At 36.0% G+C, this 18,335-nt stretch overlaps 1 protein-coding gene and 1 long non-coding RNA gene across 21 annotated transcripts in view; one reads left to right on the top strand and one right to left on the bottom strand.

Annotated features, from left to right (window-relative positions):
- Positions 1-18,335, bottom strand: part of LOC125812177 (cullin-1) — a 124,715-nt gene that overhangs the window by 28,713 nt on the left and 77,667 nt on the right. For 5 of the 20 annotated variants that reach the window (XR_007441977.1, XM_049491674.1, XM_049491675.1 and 2 more), the window contains exon 19: positions 12,151-12,183. Coding sequence is in view for 12 of the 20 variants with exons in the window: in XM_049491674.1 (XP_049347631.1) it covers positions 12,151-12,183 (33 nt within the window). In the remaining 8 variants the exon portion in view is untranslated. Of the gene's footprint in view, positions 1-2,399; positions 2,501-7,841; positions 7,863-8,187; positions 8,331-8,531; positions 8,621-11,806; positions 11,926-12,015; positions 12,184-12,276; positions 12,496-12,602; positions 12,747-12,919; positions 13,082-13,528; positions 13,679-13,741; positions 13,793-18,335 lie in introns of those variants that run through there. The other 15 variants (XR_007441978.1, XR_007441981.1, XR_007441979.1 and 12 more) reach the window with 14 other exon arrangements.
- LOC125812213 (uncharacterized) overlaps positions 1-18,335 on the top strand; it is a 99,506-nt gene that overhangs the window by 12,364 nt on the left and 68,807 nt on the right. The window lies entirely within an intron of this gene.

Below are 18,335 nucleotides of genomic sequence, written 5' to 3'. Positions count from 1 at the left end.
TTGACATGATTATGTAGGTTAGCATATGGAATTTAACCAGAAAAAAGGCAGACAGAAGAAGCAACAAGGAAAGAATGCAGAATTAAGGGGTTGCATACGCGGTATACTAACTTTCAGCATATAATTTGGACATGAATCTTCGAGGATCCAGTTAGAAGCTTTGCAGGAATAATAAACCATTGTGTCCTTGAGCATTGCAGCTTCAAAACCGTTCTCATAATAATTCATTAACCCCATTCCAATTTCAACATATATATCTAGCACATTCTTTAGTAGAGCTCTGTCAATTTTCTCCCTCACGCTCTTGATCAATCTGGTTAGAGGAATGTTGTTGCTCAATTAAAAGGAAAAAAAGAAATGGTAGTGAGAACTCAGAGCAAGACAAAAGGGATACCAGAGATATAACAGCATCCCTGACTTTTCCATTCAACTCTTGGTAGACCTGAAATAGAAAACAGTTGCCAGTAAGATATTACCTCTGTCCCAATTTATGTGATACTCTTTCTTTTTTAGTCAGTCCACAAAAAAGGGACCTCTTTCCATATTAGTAACAATTTAACTTCAAACTTCTTGTTTTACTTAAGTTTCTATAGCTTACTTTATACCACAAGTTTCAAAATTCTTTCTTTTTCTCTTAAAACTTCGTGCCCAGTCAATCACCTTCACATAATTGGGATGGAGGGACTAAATGATAACATCTTCTCGTAAAAGGATGTGGCAGCAGTTGACTAGTATACTGTCAAACTGAAAACCAAATTCTAGAAGAGGCAAAACCCAGAAAATAGAAATAAAAAGATCAATATAGAAGTGATGAGCTGAACTCAGTGTTTTAACCAAGAGAGCAGGTGGAGATGTATTAATAGATGACAATAGAAACAAAGTGAAAGTTTAGATACTGGAAAAGTATATTTTATTCATAGTGTTTCTACAGTATTTATAAGAGAACAAGTAAAGACCAAATAAACTAATCAATCCCTAATTCTTAGGAAATCCTTGAATCAAGGGATTTCTTCTAAACTATTTTCCTAGAATAATATATTCTAATCCCATATTCACAGGAGCAGATTCTAATCAAATCTGCCAGCTTTATTTGTGGAGCAGATTATAATCAAATCTGCCAGCTCAATGGTGGAGCAGATTATGACTAAATCTGCCTACTCATTCAACACAAAGTTTTGACGAAAAGAAAAAAGAGAAGGAGAACTGTAAATTACCTGATCACGGAAGCAAGTTAATCCAACTTCATTAAGTCCCGGCAGAGATCTCTTGGCAATCAAATAGCGTTCAAGATACTGGAAGAATCTCGACAACCATTTGACCATGACCTTATGATTTAACCACCTTTTTACCAGCTCTCGCAACATGAGCTCGTCATGTTTTTCTCTCAAAGAAGGCAATACCTATTTTGAAATTGAATTGCAATGTGAAATTTAGATAAGATAGAATTATTTGGAGAAACAAAAATTAGGTAAACAAACTTTAACCTAAATTTGAGTTTAACTCCTAAGAAAAATTGCATGCCTAAAATAACATACAAAAAATCCATGTAATTTAGCTGTGTTTTGAAACTTCTATCCACTTTCCCCATATCCTTTTCTTAATATGCTATGGAATAAATAAGCAGCAAGAGCAGCCTTTCTAAATTTGAATCATATAATTATGGGAATAAAACTAAAAGATAATATGCCTCTTGGGAAAGCAATGCCTAAATTACATGAACATTCACATCCCAAAAAAATGTTGATACTTGCACATGGATCCTTATTAAATAAAATCATGGAGGGCACAAAATAAAATCACAGAAGGAACCAAGGAAACTATCCATACTAATCCCTCTTTGTTACATGGCTAAAATTGAAAAATAAAATAGAAACAAAGGGCTCACCAGACTAATGATTTTTTGTTTCTTTATTAGAGAAATCAATTTTTTAAGTTCCAAATATTCTAGAATGATACATAGAGAGCAAACAATCAAGAATGGTACATGGATATAACAAACATCAAAGAAAAATTAAGAATAATACTTCTCAAAAATTCTTATTTTTCTTGTTTTATTGTAGTACCTTGTTTAATTTTTACTAATGTGAAATGTGAATGAAAACTGCAGCTACCCTTACCATTGTTATGATATATTCTTCAAAAGCTTCACGATATTTATCATACAACAGTTGAGAATAATCATGTAGGGGATTGTGAGAACACATGTTGTAAATTGTCCTGTTAGTAGACTTAAGGAAACAAAAGGTGAATCAAATCCAAGTTATCTGCATGCCTAACAGTGTGGGAGTCTAAAAGGATACGAATACATCATCATATAGTCCTCTGAGTTAAACTGCGGCTCAGGCAGCCCTTCTAGAATGTTTTTCAGCTTTGTTATGCCCCTTTGAATGATGCCCCATCCATGTTCCAGATCGATTGTGCTACGTTGGTTCATTGTGATTTCAATATCTTCACAATTTAACAGAATGCAACCCTACAAAAATTCCAAACACCTGTGGCCCTGTTCCAAACTAAATAACAGCACCAACTAAACTCAACAAAATATAGTAAGAAAATCAAGAAATTTTTAAGTCAGTCAGAAAATCAAATCACATTAATATTTGACTTTACTGTTGATAATGAACAAACAAATGACAGAAAGAATGCTCTTGTTATATATCAAAATCTGATGTTGGACAGGCTACAAACTTGGCTTTATCCTTGAAATATGGACCAGAATACTTGGGTTTTAAGGCTTCAAAGTGGGGGATGTTAAGGAGCGATACATACCAAAAATAGCACAAGTTCCTTGAGCCATTTCTGTGTCGCACTATAGAAAGGGTAGTAGAATATGACACAAAATCAAGAACAGGAAACAGGATTACATATTGGAGGCTTAAATTCAAGTAATACAAAGAAGAGAGAAGATAAAGGAGCACAAGAATAGAATCCAATAATAAAGGAACGAATCAAAGTTCACTAACTAGAAATATCCCGAATTACCATAGTTATAGATGCCTAATTGGAAAAGGTAGTGGGTTTTTATTGGTTCAGTATGATCTTGGTTTTCTAAAGATTCTATACCACTCTGAATTAGATATTTAGTTGGGTGTAAAGGACTTTCAGTATAATGAATTATGAAGAACAAATGAACCATTTATGTAACTAAGCAAGTCCAAACTCCAAAATTTTAGAAGTGCTGAGATAAGCTTAAAGTAAAAGTACATGTCACAAAAAAAAGCCTTAGAGAGAGTTCCACAAGAGAACAACAATGTGCAGCAGAGACTACCTACATCGAGCCGAAATAGAAACCCTAAGTAATTACCTCATCCGCTATTGATATTTACTTGCCAACAAATCATCTAAGCTCATGATTCATAGCAAAATAACTCACAGGTATAACACAAAATTCATGTGAGCTTACTTTTTTTTTTTTGAACATTAATATTCATGTGAGCTTACTTTGTATTCATGCCTATTGCTCGGTGAAAACGAATTCTACTCTAAGTTCTATTTAGGGATTGATTCAGCAATAGTTTTGCAAGGTCTTAACATCCTTTGCCCTGGAAAAGGGCACTTTTCAGGAAACTGTAGTTATTGGACTAGTACCCACATGGTAACATCATTTTTGTTGTGACATGAGACATGTCAGCTGGTATCATATGATACATCTCTAAGCACATTCAACTTAATTGATTGATTCCTAACGATTCTGACTTGGTTCCCGAAGACCCTGACTTGATAAGAATTCTTCAAGAACTAAGTTTCACCATGTTATTCCTAAGACCTAGATAAACTAGACTTACCAAAGTTGCACACTTGGCTCTAAAATAAATGAACTTTTAAAAAAATTTCAGTGTTCCATCAAAAAAAGAAAACCGTAAACAACATTTTCCAATAAACGTATATAAAACAATAAAATCGGGGAACCCTAAACCCAAAAGTTCTCTTCTCTCTCTCTCTCAATCGAAATATGACGTGAATAGCAGCCATGGCTGCTTCGCCCTCTCCCCAGCCTATGGTGTGGGAGAGAAAAACGCCAACCCTAATACAGGTCGCACATATGCTTCATCAATCAGCGAGAATCAAACAATATACTGAGAAATCTCTCAAACCAGTCAGTCTTTTACATGGAGAACCCCTGGTGGTTTTTGACTCCAAAGACCTTGAAACGTTTATCACGGAGGAGAATCTAAAATACACTCTCATAGCCCAAATTCTCACATGGAAGGCCTGAACTTCCAGATTTACGGAAAATATTGCCTCAACAATTAGGATTTAAGGGTGAATGTAACATTGGGTTATTAGAAAGTCGACATGTGCTGTTGTGGTTCACTTTGAAGGAAGATTATATTGCAATCTTTTCTAAAACTAGTAGGTCGATTAAGTTTGCCGGTACTGTTATACCGTTCAGAATCCAAAAGTGGACTCCTTCTTTTAGTCCTATGGAAGAAACCTCCATTGCAATGGCATGGATTTCTTTCCCAAGTTTACCTTGTCAATATTTTGCTCGTAATGCTCTATTTTCAATGGCTTCAGCAGTTGGACAACCTCTTGATGTGGATCGAGCGACCAATGATAAAACACGACCTAGTACTGCAAGGGTAAAAGTCGAGTGGATCTGTTAAGGACGCTTCCAAAAAGAATTAGAGTTCAATTCAAAAAATCAGGTATGATTATTTACCATATTATTTATTGTAAGAGATGTAAACATCAGGGGCATAGAGAAGCTGATTGTCGAACTCTCACTGATGGTCAAGTTGATGCCACGGTCAGTGAAAATCATATTGAAGGAGAAAAATTTCAAGGTCATCTTCGTGTTCATCTCAATGCTAAAAAAGCTGATTCAAATAGGCTGGAAGTTGGTGAAAAGGATGACGAAGGAACAACTAAAGATTTAGAGATAGGGGCTGAAAAGAGTGGCGTTAAAGATCAAAATTTGGTGCACCAAAATTCTGGCCAGCGTCTGGGCAAAGCAGTGTTAGACGACTACTCTTCCAGGAATCGAATGTTATCCTTAATTCCTCAAACTGATGAGTTTTCACGGCAAAAAAATACTTCTCCCAACCAACAAAGTTGTAATTCAGCTGATCATGTTGAAGTTGAAGAGCAACTCGTTGTGGATACAAATCAATCCAACGATGCACAATTTGCACAAAAAATTAACGAGATAAAAGAGAATGAAGTTGCTGCTGAAAATTCAAGTATGAGGCAAGGTGATAAGCATACTCCTGAGAAACTTCACGATGCTATACAGACGCCAAAATCTGATGTGGTGATTTGCAACCTTTGGAACCTATCGATTTGCAAGTTGAAATTTCTAGTCGTGATGAGAATGCAACTGGGAATTGGAACACAATTGCACAAAAAAAATCAATTTCTATGTGTATTGGTTCCTCGGCAAGTCGAAGTAAATCTCCATGCCTTGAAAATAAGCAGCAGCTAACTACTAATGTAGTAGTGCAATCTAATGAACCGAAGGACATTGTTTGTACAAATCCATTCGAAGCACTCGAGGTGGAGAAAGAATTAGAGTTAGTTGATTCTAATCCCACGAAGGAGCAAACTTTGGTTCGAGTCGATTTTGATAATAATATACAATCAGCTAGCGCGCCAACTGGAGTATGTAGCATGCAGACCAAAAAAAATGATAGAGTTATGAGTCCTACATTATATATCTCTAATCCTGAAGTAGCTAAGATTATTCAAGAAAGTGAGGCTGCCATGTTGCTCAAACCCAATTCAGCGATCAAGTCACCCATGGTCACATCGAACACCTCAGCTCATGAGGACTTGAAAGAAAAACAAAGGGAGATGAGTACTCCTACGTGGGCTGATTTGGTGATGAAGAAGAGCATGTTTCACCACTTCTTTTGAATAGAAAATTAAGTCCATAAGCTTTGGAATTTGTACCTAAAAGTATAATTGCAAAGAAGAATGAACAAGAGGCCTTAGCATCAGAATTAAGTCCAACTAGGGGTTATGATAGTGATTTGGGCGATGATTCTTTTAATGAGGATGAGGAAGAAAATATGTTGGATGTATGCTTTGATAAAGTGGCTAGGGATGGGGATATCTCACCTCGGCGTCAAAGATGTGGAAGCAACAAAAACAAAAAGAAGACACATGGGAGGCAGCACAGGTGGGATGGTAAAGTGACAAGAGAGTTTGTTCCAAGGCACCTACCGATGCGACTGGCAAAGCAGAATCATACGACAGTGTCAATAGCTTCAACAAGATCCAATACATCCAAGAAGAAATGATGAACTATCAAGTTTTGTTGGACAGATTTGAAGAAGACAAGATGAAAATACTTCAGGTTACTTATCTATCATTTTTAATTCACGCATTTGTAAAAGTAAGTTTGAGGTTGATTACTCAACTTTCTTTTTGGATTTTATATTTGTGCATTTTTCAAGTATTCTCATTTGTAATATCATCATAGAGTATATTACAAATTATGTGATGATCATAGAATACCTAGTTCTCTCTACCTCTTATTTTTGTCATGCTTGTTAATTAGTAGAGGTTCGTTGCCTCATTAGGATTGACAAGGTAAGGCCTTGCCCCCCTTGCTTGTACTTATTTCTATCGAGGATTTTTATATTTTAAAAAATAAAATAAACGTATATAAATTAATAAGTAAATAAAACTGAGAATGCCAAAAGAAAATACACATCAAAGACACTAAAAAGCTAAGTTGCTCGGATCCTTCAAAAATACACTATTTTTGGAGGATCCGAGGCACAACCGTCGACAATTTTGAAGAGTCCGAGCAGCATAGCTGAAAAGACTAAAGTTTCAGGCAGTTAATGACATAAAACAAAGTTCTGGAATCAGTAGTTCATATTGAATTTCTAGTTCACATGAATGCCGTCAGTTGCAACAAAGAATGAATCAAAAATTAAACTCAAACCCTACCAGTAATGAACATTAAACCCCCACTATACCTAACTTCAAAAGGACAAAACACTCATGCTCAGAATCAACTATAGAGAAATAAAAAAACAACATAAACTAGTCCATCAATCACAGCTCTGAAGATCGCAAAATCAACCACAACCAAACAGCATAGTTTCAATACTACTGGAAACAAAATCAACAACAGGATCAATCCAAAGCAAAGGAAGAAGCAATTAAACCAAAACCAGCACATCAATTATGCATCATAGGTATATACATACATGGAACAGTGTACATCGAATCGGATCTCACAATTTAACCAGAAAATATACCTGTGATGTCACCGGAGAGCGAAGAAATTTGCTGAAAGAGTGATCGGAGAGTCTAGACTCGATGAGGGAACAACACGGAGCTGCCAGGAACCATTGATGAGAAGAAGAGAATTGGGACAGATGTGAATCTCTCTTTCCCTTTTTATGTGTTTTTCCTATTTCCTCGAAAAAACCCTTATACTTCTAACTATTTCCATTTTTGCCGTGGTAATTTCTTGGTTTTTCATTCAGGGTTGTTGCAAATCAATCCCTATTATTTTTGGGTTTTATGCATTTTTACCTCAAGTGTGTTGTCTTTTCTTTTTCTTTTTTGATTATGTAGTTTATATTTTCCAATTTTTCTATATTTGATCTTGAAAAATATTTTCTCTGAGAAAATGACTTTCCTTATGAATATAGGGAAAATGAGTTGCATAAGTGACATTTCAAGTTTATTGTCTCTTGTTAGCCACCCAATCCCCCACCCCGACTACTTGAAGCATCTATAGCATATTGCATATCCTTGTCAACGTCTTCAATTACCTTTTTCTTCCCATCAACAGGAGGGAGAGGTATCTACATACCATTACAGTAATATCCTCACGGGGTCAGTAATGTAGTGTAACAATTCAAAGTAGAATGGCTAACCTTACTCATCATTAATTGTACCTTGATCCTCCTCATTTTGTCAATGAACTTTGAGTTGAACTCAAAGACATCAGTCAAAGAAATTTTTTTGGTGTGTGGCTCCTTGCTGAGAATCTTGTACTTCACACATGAAAGGGAATGAAGAAGCTGAACAACATCATCATTGATAGGGTTAATTGCGTCATGATTTCCTAATAACTCAATCTATATGATGCGTTAAAGAGCAGCAGAGCTGAAGCCTACGAAAAGGAAAAAGTCTCAATCTCGTTTTCTCATTGATAACGTAATAAAAATGTTTCAAATAAACTAAGTCAATCCGATTTTAAAAAGTAAGCCAACAATCAACCTGATAAGTAGTGAAAACGAGCTCAATAATCTTTGGTTCAAATTTTCCATTTATGTTGCAAGTTCCCAAAGAGTATATCCATGTAAGTTTCCTGTGCTTCCTTTTGTTTGATAAAACTCCTTGAATACTTCAACGCACTTAACCTGACAATGCGCAACATAAAATGAATCAATGACAGGACGTTTGAGAAGAAAAATGAATTAAAATATTGATATAATATACTATTTCTGCTGGGAGGTTGAGATCAAAAGACTTGTAGCTAGGCCAGTAGCCAGTAGTCAAGACCCTCACCGCGTGCCAAGTCAATTCCTAGATTTGCTATTCGATTATTGCTCAAATACTCTTACTCTTCAAAGCTGGCTTGATTTTCCCTTGCCAATGTCAAATCTGTGACCTATAGGAAGAGAAGAAGAATGTCACCAGAGAACATAGCCTCAAATTCAGTATAATTGATCTGGATAGCTTACCATTCTCTCCATCTTTGATGTGAACTGCCCCCACACTGCTGCCTCAACTTTGTTAGGTTAATTCTTTCATGTTCATCATTGGCACTCTTATTAAATAAAGGAAGTCATAAACTTGTAACGGAGAAGAAGCTACTATTCAAGTAGTGGTTGAGATACAAAGTAGAGGTTACTCTACCTATAGAATTCTGCAAACAAGTCCTTATCACTAATATAAGCTAACAGCTTAACCACCTGCAAGTGAGATCTATTATCAGCTTTCTCCTGCTCCAGTAGTACGAAGAAAATGCAGTGTCTCTAGAGGAAAAGAAGGGAAAGGCATCTATAGAGCAAGACCTCACCTTCTCCAACGTCTCCTCAATGGCTTCATCACTCAATTTCTCATTCCCGCCTTTTTTTAGAATGTTGCCACAGAATGTGGCAAGAAGCCATTGAGCTACCAGCAATGTAGAAAAGTTCGGAAGCTTCTTTTAAGTGCCTAGAAAGTGCAAAGGGGACACATATTAGCAATTTACTTTTACTCTAATGCATAGACCTAACGCACAGAATAGAATAATTAAGTAGCGTTTGGATATGCAAATTGATATGGAAAATCAGTTTTTGGTCATGCGATTTCAATTGATTTAATCTCATAATTTCATACAATGAGATAAAATTTAAATTCTCCAAAAATCATATTTGAATCAAATCATGATTTGTGTTATATATATAGTGAATGTTTATCTTTCATACAAAATTTAGGAAGCCTCACTTCCATGTCATGTAAATAAGAGAGGTTGCCTTCATTTTAGAGAGATAATAAGTCATATCTCTTCTCCCTTCTTCTTCTCATTATTTTATATATATCAGCACGTGACTCTAATCAATAAAGAAATTAGATAGTAAGGTAAAACTGTCGATTGTATTCTGTGTGCTACAAAATCATCCCTAAGGTATGATAAGATTTATTAAGCATATGTGTCTTTAAAGTATTCTGACCGAACACTTTTGAAAAGTAAATCTTGAAACAAGATGCAGACTAATACATATCTGTATAAGGAATAGCCTAAATGTGGTCATCATTGCTTGTTTCTAATTAATCTTGTTCTTAATTTAATTTTATATTTTATATGAAATTCTTAGAGGTACAAAATGTAATTGATCGAGAGTAAGACGATAGATTCAAGTTCAATCGCATTAAAAGGATAAGACGATGGATTCAAGTCCAATCGCATCAAGAGGGTAATACAATGAATTCATGTTTGATCGCACCAAGAGGGTAAGACATCAAATTTATGTCCAAGTGCACCATGATTATAAGATGTTGGGCTTAAGTCCCATAGATTTATGACCTAAAACGCCTTTATATAGATAAAACGTTGGGTTTGAGGATCAATGTACGTTGGGTTTGAGGCTCAATGTACCGTAATGATGAAACAATGACGGCTAAGACAAAATAATGTGTTTTTGATGAAAATTAGTCATGAAACATAGCCCATTAAAACCGCTTCATTCTCTTAAAGTGAATGTGGTAGCAGTCCTTAATATGTATGAAAGAAGACGAGTGATTAAACAATGCACATGAATATGAAATGAGTTACTAAGTTATCATAATTTGATATACTTAAATGATTGTGTTCCATTCATGAAGAATGAAAACTTTTGATAAATGCCAAAAAATACATATTCATTCTCTGAAGTAGATGAGGTGTGCTAGGGGTGGAAAAGGTCGTGATCTTGGTCGTAGACATGATATGAACAAGAATGTCTCTGGGTAGACATGTGTTATAGAAAAGTTCTCTGTTTTATTTTCTGATTTATATTGGACAAAAATTAGTGTAATTAAGACACATTCTATAGTAAATCAAAAGATTACTAATTTCAATTCTCAGATCGTCCGGGACATCCTGAGTCTATAATGATGAGACGAATTATGGAAAATTCAAATGGACATCCATTAAAGAACCTAAAGATTCTTTTAAATAGTGAATTTTCTCGTACTACTTGTTATCAAGGCAAGTTAATGGTGAAATCATCAGAAAGTTGAGATTGAATTTCCCGCGTTCTTGGAATGTATACATGTGGATATTTGTGGACCTATTCACCCACCTAGTAGGTCGTTTAGATACTTCATGGTCCTAACAAATGTTTCTTCTAAATGGTTTTATGTCTGCCTCAATTTGGCATTTGCAAGATTATTGGCATAATAATATGCTTATGAACATAGTTTCGTGATAATCAGATTAAGTTCATTCACCTTGATAACTCTATAGAGTTTTAATCCCAAGTATTAAATGATTATTGCCTATCGATTGGGGTTGAATACACCCAATAGTGAATGTGATAGTGCAAAATAAAGCTTACTAGTATATATGTGCATTTTATCATAATGGGATCATGACTCACCTCCAAATGAGGTAGAGTAATTGAAAAGAAATAAATTCGAAATTTACTCTCAGAGTAATAAAATTGAAATTTGCTCATATAATAGTAAATTATAAATTTAAACATGTCATGTAGAAAGTTGAAATAAAAGTTTCTAAAAAAGGAAAAATGTCATTCTTTTCTAATCAGACTAAAAAGGAAAGTAGATCAAACAAATTGAAACGGAAGAATTATATTATATAGAGAAGAATTTTTATTTATTTATCTTCCTAATACATACTTCAGAGTTTTTTCAGATGGTAATTTGATGAGTTGAGCTTCACATATTATTACAGGAGACACCATACCTTCATAGGTCATACTAATCATTATCGTTCTACCGTCCAAATTTTGAATTGTCATTCAAGAATAAATGACATGTTTGATGACATTTGTTTAGCCAAAAAATGTGTTTGTAGTAATAGTTAAATTTGTGAAATTGGAGATTAAGGACATGAATTAATATCGATCTTACATTCTTTTTTTTTTTTTTTTTGGGTGGGGGTGGGGGGGACTAAAAGTAAATACCAATGTTCACTCAAACTCGAATAGTCAGCAGACAAAATACATAATAGAGCAAGTGAAAGGGCTAATAAGATTGGAATAAGTTAAGGCAATCGCATCTCAAGTATCTGAGAGGCAATTCTACTTTTTCCTGAGATCTTATCCATTTGTACAAAATGTTTCAAGCTCCTGATGCAAGGCAATCAAAGTTCCAGGAAGTTCATCTTGGGCGACATGTTTCTCCAAATACTATGATCACCACAAATCATGCCAAGTACTTGTAAAAATTTGGGTAATCTTTGTCCCTTTCTAGGTATTCTCTACTTATCAAATCTTCGATTCTCTTCTTGATAGCTTTGACATCAGGCTATGGAGTATTCAAAACCAAGTTATTAGCTCGGTTGAACTTGAATAACGAACATTAAAATTGAGAAGTAGAAATTTATCCCTGGGATACCTTGAATATCCGTCCCAACTGCTGAACGCATTCCACAACCAGTTGCTGGTGGGCCAATACTTTATGACTCTTCATAATACGCACAATTGAAGCATCTATAGCATACCGCCTATCCTTGTCAACGTCTTCAATTACCTTTTTCTTCTCATCAACAGGAGGGAGAGGTATCTGCATACCATTACAGCAATATCCTCACAGGGTCAGTAGTGTAGTGCAACAATTCATAGTAGAAAGGCTAACCTTACTCATCATTAATTATACCTTGATCCTCCTCATTTTGTCAGTGAACTTTGAGTTGAACTCAAAGACATCCGTCGGAAAAATTGTTTTGGTGCTTGGCTCCTAGTTGAGAATCTTGTACTTCGCACATGAAAGGGAATGAAGAAGCCGAACAACATCATCATTTGATAAATTTAATTGCGTCATGATTTCCTGATAACTCAATCTATCCGATGCATTGAAGAGCAGCAGAGCAGAAGCCTACGAAAAAGAAGAAGTCTCAATCTTGTTTTCTCATTGATAACGTAACAGAAATATTTCAAATTAACTAAGCCTATCTGATTTCAAAAAGTAAGCCAACAATCAACCTGATAAGTAGTGACCACGAGCTCAATAGTCTTCTGCTCAAAATTTCCATTTATGTTGCAAGTTCCCAAAGAGTATAGCCACGTAAGTTTCCTGTGCTTCGTTTTTGTTTGATAAAACTCCTTGAATACTTCAACGCACCTAACCTGACAATGCGCAGCATAAAATGAATCAATGACAGGATGTTTGAGAAGAAAAATGATTCAAGAAAAATAAACATGCATCATTCCTTCCCGAAAGAGAACTTCAGCAAGAGGAACAAGGGTCAAAACCAAGATAAAATCAACATAATGCCAATTAACATATTGATATGATATACCATTTCTGCTGGGAGGTTGAGATCAAAAGACTTGTAGCTAGGCCAGAAGCCAGTAGTCAAGACAGTCACCGTCAAGTCAATTCCTGGATTTGCTATTGGATTATTGCTCAAATACTCCTCAAAGCTAGCTTGATTTTCCCTTGCCAATGTCAAATCTGTGACCTATAAGAAGAGAAGAAGAATGTCACCAGAGAACATAGCCTCAAATTCAGCATAAATTGATCTGAATAGCTTACCATTCTCTCCATCTTTGATGTGAACTGCCCCCCATACTGCTGCTTCAACTTTGTTAGGACACTTCTCTCATGTTCATCATTGGCACTGTTACCAAATAACAACCGCCGGGTTAGTTTTTTCCTGGAAAAAAAAAGGAAGTCATAAACTTGTAACAGAGAAGAAGCAATTATTCAAGTAGTGGTTGAGATACACAATAGAGGTAACTCTACCTATAGAGTTCTGCAAATAAGTCCTTATCACTAATATAAGCTAATAGCTTTACCACCTGCAAGTGAGATCTATTATCAGCTTTCTCCTGCTCCAGTAGTATGAAGAAAAAGCAGATGCTCTAGAGGAAAAGAAGAGAAGGGGATCTATAAAGCAAGAGCTCACCTTCTCCAACATCTCTTCAATGGCATCATCACTAAATTTTTCACTCCCGCCTTTTTTGAGAATGTCGTCGCAGAATGTGGCAAGAAGTTCAGTGCTTGAGCTACCAGTAACACCCTTGTTGCAGAAAAGTTCGAAAGCTTCTTTAAGTACCTAGAAAGTGACAAATAGGACAGATATTAGCAATTACTTTTACCCTGATGCACAGACCTAATGCACAGAGTAGAACAATTAAATTAGACAACTATCCTTTGCTCCAACACATACCTTGTGAAAAAGTGTGCTGTTTTGGAAACAGTTATTCACATATGCCAAATATTTATCATGAAGCTCAATTACTTTCCGAACAAAAACCTGAAAATTCAGATGTAAGCTAACCGCCAAAAACATATTCAAGGATCACATAACAGATTTACTAAGGGATTACATGTTCCTGCAAACACATCTCTCTTACCTGCCTGTTGAAGAACACTAGTTGATAAGAAAGAATGAAAGACATTGAGCAATTATATTAAATGCATTCACAAAGAAATACCAGTCTCATCCCTAAAAAAATAAAATGAATTAATTTTGACATTGTAAAAATCAGCAGAAGGGGAAAAGTTAAGATACATAAAAGAAGGAAAGGCTCTTGTTGTTTCCCTAAGAAACTGCTCATGTTCTTTCTTCAAGATAAGTACAGAATTTGATGGCGGTTTCGCTTTAAAGAAACATTTACCATCTCTTTGCAGTAACATTCCCAACCACCAAACTATCAATGATCATGTACTGAAGGACAAAATAAATAAATGAAACAAAACAATCACTGAGATGAAGTCAAACTTTGTGACTTCATGCTTTTGACAGAATAGAAGATATGATGTTAAAAAGAAATCTCTGAACAAAACACATCAAAAGCACAAACTTGCAACTAAAATAAGCAGAATAGCAATATGCTAGGAACAAGGGTTATGGTGGAGTGCCTATGTACTCCTTACTCCTTCATCAGGTCTCCGGTTCGAGTTCCCTTGGTTACCGAGTCTCATTTATTACGGAGAGCCTTACTCTCAATGTGAGACATCCCGGCGTGAATACGGATTTACTCGAGCCCCAATGCGGGTACTGAACACCGGGCGGAACCACCCCCTCCCCCCCCCAAAAAAAAAAAAGAAGCAAAATGCTCTAATCAAGCAATAAATAGCTAGTCTCACAAACTGACAACTCAAGATGTGATACACAATACATTTTAGCAGTAATCTCCCCCTTTCAAGGGATTGCTGTTTTTGTGAAAAAAAATTTAGATGTGATACAGAAGCTGGAGGACAGAAAATCAGCAAGGAGGGAGAGGTTTTGGAGGGAGAGAAACAGATTTTGTGAATTTTTTTTAATTTCTAATAGGGATCTAATAATTATAGTAAGTGTAAACGTTTGTATTTTCTAAAAGTTGGGTGCTAGGGGGTATTTTGTGTAGATAGTTTTTGAACTTAAAGTATTGATGTCAGAAATGGTGTGTTAAAATATGAAATTAAGTTTGATCAGACACTTGAATACAAGTAGCTTCGTATGTTAAAATAGCAAAAACTTCTAGTTTGATGAGTTCCAACTCAACTCAAACTGTATAAACGCCAAATAAGGAAGAAACAAATTTCTCAAGACCAAAGAATTTGAGAAAAGCATAGATTGTACAAACCTTTTTGTTGCTAGCAGCATCTTCAGCCTGTTTTACCAAAGCTGTACCTTCAGCAGTAACATGCTGCATTCAGATTAAAAAGAAGGATATATGAAGTAACTTATCGGTAGACAATTGAGAATATGATGTCATGAGATCACAAACCTGCTTAAAAATATTGGCCACGGGGTCTAAGCCTCGAGGAATCTTAGAAAAGAGCCTATACATCCTTGATAAATCTTCAACCTAAGAAAATAATCATGATTGTGTCAATTACTGCAAAAAGTAAAATCAGAAACGTGGTAATTAAGATGCTGCTAACTGCCTTATCATCTCTTAGTAACGCATGGCAACCAGAGTGCAGCTTCTCAAGAGGTTGAGTGGCATACACAGCCAACAACTCATGTAGCACTTTCTGTAGAAAGGTGAGAATAGTAAAGTTGCAGCAAATTTGAAGTTGATAGGCTAGATCCAGAAAAAAGAAGATGTGAACAACAAAAACTGATAGCAACATCCTACATCTTGAAGGCTAAATTTCCAGTAAAGAAATAAGATTAAGAGCTAGAACGAACCTCAAGCAACTTTGTCACGCTGCTTGAATGGAGATAATGAGAGACCCTATCCTTCTCACGTTTCAAGCACTTCTCGGCCTAAAGTAACATTGACATGATTATGTAGGTTAACATATGGACGTTAACCAGAAAAAGGACAGACAGAAGAAACAACAGGGCAAGAATGGCAGAATCAAGGGGTTGCATACGCGGTATACTAACTTTCAACATATAGTCTGGATATGAATCTTCGAGGATCCAGTTAGAAGCTTTGCAAGAATAATAAGCCGCAGTGTCCTTGAGCATTGCATCTTCAAAATCGTTCTCATATTTATCCATTGATCCCATTCCAATTTCAACAAATATATCTAGCACATTCTTTAGTAAAGCTCTGTCAATTTGCTCTCCCTCGCGCTCTTGATCAATCTGGTTAGAAGAATGTTATTGGTCAATTAAAAGGAAAAAAGAAATGGTAGTGAAAACTCAAAGCAAGACAAAAGGTATACCAGAGATATAACAGCATCCCTGAATTTTCCATTCAACTCTTGATAGACCTGAAATAGAAAACAATTGCCAGTAAGATATTACCTCTGTCCCATTTTATGTGATACTCTTTCTATTTTAGTCAGTCCCCAAAAAAGGGACATCTTTCCAAATTTAGAAACAATTTAACTTCACATTTCTTGTTTTACTTTGAGTCTGGAGCCAAAAGGGCAACAAAATTGAGTTAAAATTCCAAAAGGGCAATAAAAAATAAGGTTAAAACCAAAAGGGAAAATTTGGACAAAAGGGTGACGCCGTAAGTTTGTGGAGGAAGGTGCAGATTCCCATGCGCCTTACAAGGCGCAAGGCAAGGCGACACAGTACTTGTAAAACGCAGGTGTGCCTGCACCTTGTAAGGCGCTTCATCAGAAAAAGAAAAAAAAAAGGCGCCCATAAATGAACAGGACCATTAACTTTTTTTGGGGACCTTTCTATTATTTGTAAAAAGATGATAATGGGAAACTACACAACCTACAATTTTGTTAGTTTGGTTTTTTTTTTTTTTTGATAAAGGTAAAGTTGTATTCTTCAGCATTAAGGGTATGCTGGCTACCTCCAAAAAGTTACAAGATATATCCATAATTACATAGATCCTAGGAAATCTGCCAACTGTTCTACTTCTTCTATACCTTATTCTTTACACCAAAAAACAACAAGTTAATGCAACTTTCTTTAACTTTCTGAATAGTGTTAGTGATATTCTCATGACACCTGAGGTTTCTCTCTCCAAATAGCCCACCAGACACAGATAGGTACTATAGACCACTATCTTTTTTGGGTCTTGCTCCCCCCCCCCCCTCCCTCCTCATCCAACAACTCAAAAGATCAGCGGTATGTTCTGGCATCACCCAGGGCTCTTGAGAAATGCTGAGAACCATGTGCCACACCTGAAGAGTAATCTTACAGTGTAGGAATAAGTGGTTGTTAGTTTCTTCCTTCTCATGACAAAAAAAACATCTGGAGACAATCTGGAAACCTCTTTTCTTGAGTTTTACTTAAGTGAGACATTCCCTTCTGGAGACCAACCAGGTGAAGCATTTCGCCTTGGTTGGAGTGTTGCCCTTCCATATTTGTTTCCATGGACCAAGAATTCCCCCTGATTGAGTCATAATCTCTCTCTTAAACAGTCTACTCCCAGATAACTTGCCATCAGAGTCGTGTTTCCATCTTATACTATCTAAGGCCTGTGAATTCACCCAATTTGAGTAGCAGTTCAACAATATTATCCACTTCCCAAAAATTTAGATTGCTCCTGAAGGTGAGGTTCCATTCCTGAGGAGACCAAATCTCATCAATTTTAGCATCAGGATTGGTACAAAATGAAAAGAGATCTGGGAAGACCAAGTTTATACACTCTTGTCCAATCCACTTGTCCTTCCAAAAAATATTTTGTTACCCTCTCCCACTTTGAACACCAAATTCTCCTTCAGACTAGACCATAAATTTCTGATTGATCTCCATACTGATACTCCATACATGCTATCTACTGCATTAGACACCCACTCCTCGTTCTGCCCATACTTGTTGAGAATTACTCTTCTCCATAATGCGTGATTTTCAACGACAAATCTCCAAAGCCATTTAGAAAGTAGACTTTTGTTCTGGACCCTCAAGTTTTTTATACCAAGACCTCTTGTCTTCTTGCTTAGTAAGGTTGTTTGCCATTTAACTAAGTGTATTTTTTCCCTTCTTTATTCCCCGACCATAGAAAATCACGTCTCAATTTATCTAACCTCTCTTCTACCTTTGCTGGTAAAAGGGAAAAGTGACATAACATATGTAGGCAATGCTTCAAGAACCGAATTGATCAGAGTGACTCTTCCTCCCAGAGATAGATAATTTGCCTTTCAATTAGCCAACCTCTTCTCTGTCTTCTCAATGATTCCATCCCAAATCTCAAGCTCCTTATGATTATTCCCCAAAGGTATTCCCAGGTAAGTAGTTGGTAAGTGCTCTATCTTGCATTGCAAGATGCTTGCCAACATCTGTATATTCGCCACTTCCTTGATTTGGAAGATGCTGCTTTTCCTCCAGTTCACGGCCAGTCCGGAAATAGTCTCAAAAATCA

The sequence above is a fragment of the Solanum verrucosum genome, unplaced genomic scaffold (assembly GCF_900185275.1).
Source record: "Solanum verrucosum unplaced genomic scaffold, falcon-dt-bn FXZP01000115.1, whole genome shotgun sequence".
NCBI lineage: Eukaryota > Viridiplantae > Streptophyta > Magnoliopsida > Solanales > Solanaceae > Solanum > Solanum verrucosum.
Note: the sequence above shows the minus strand (reverse complement) of the source record. Positions and strands in the feature narration are given on the sequence as shown.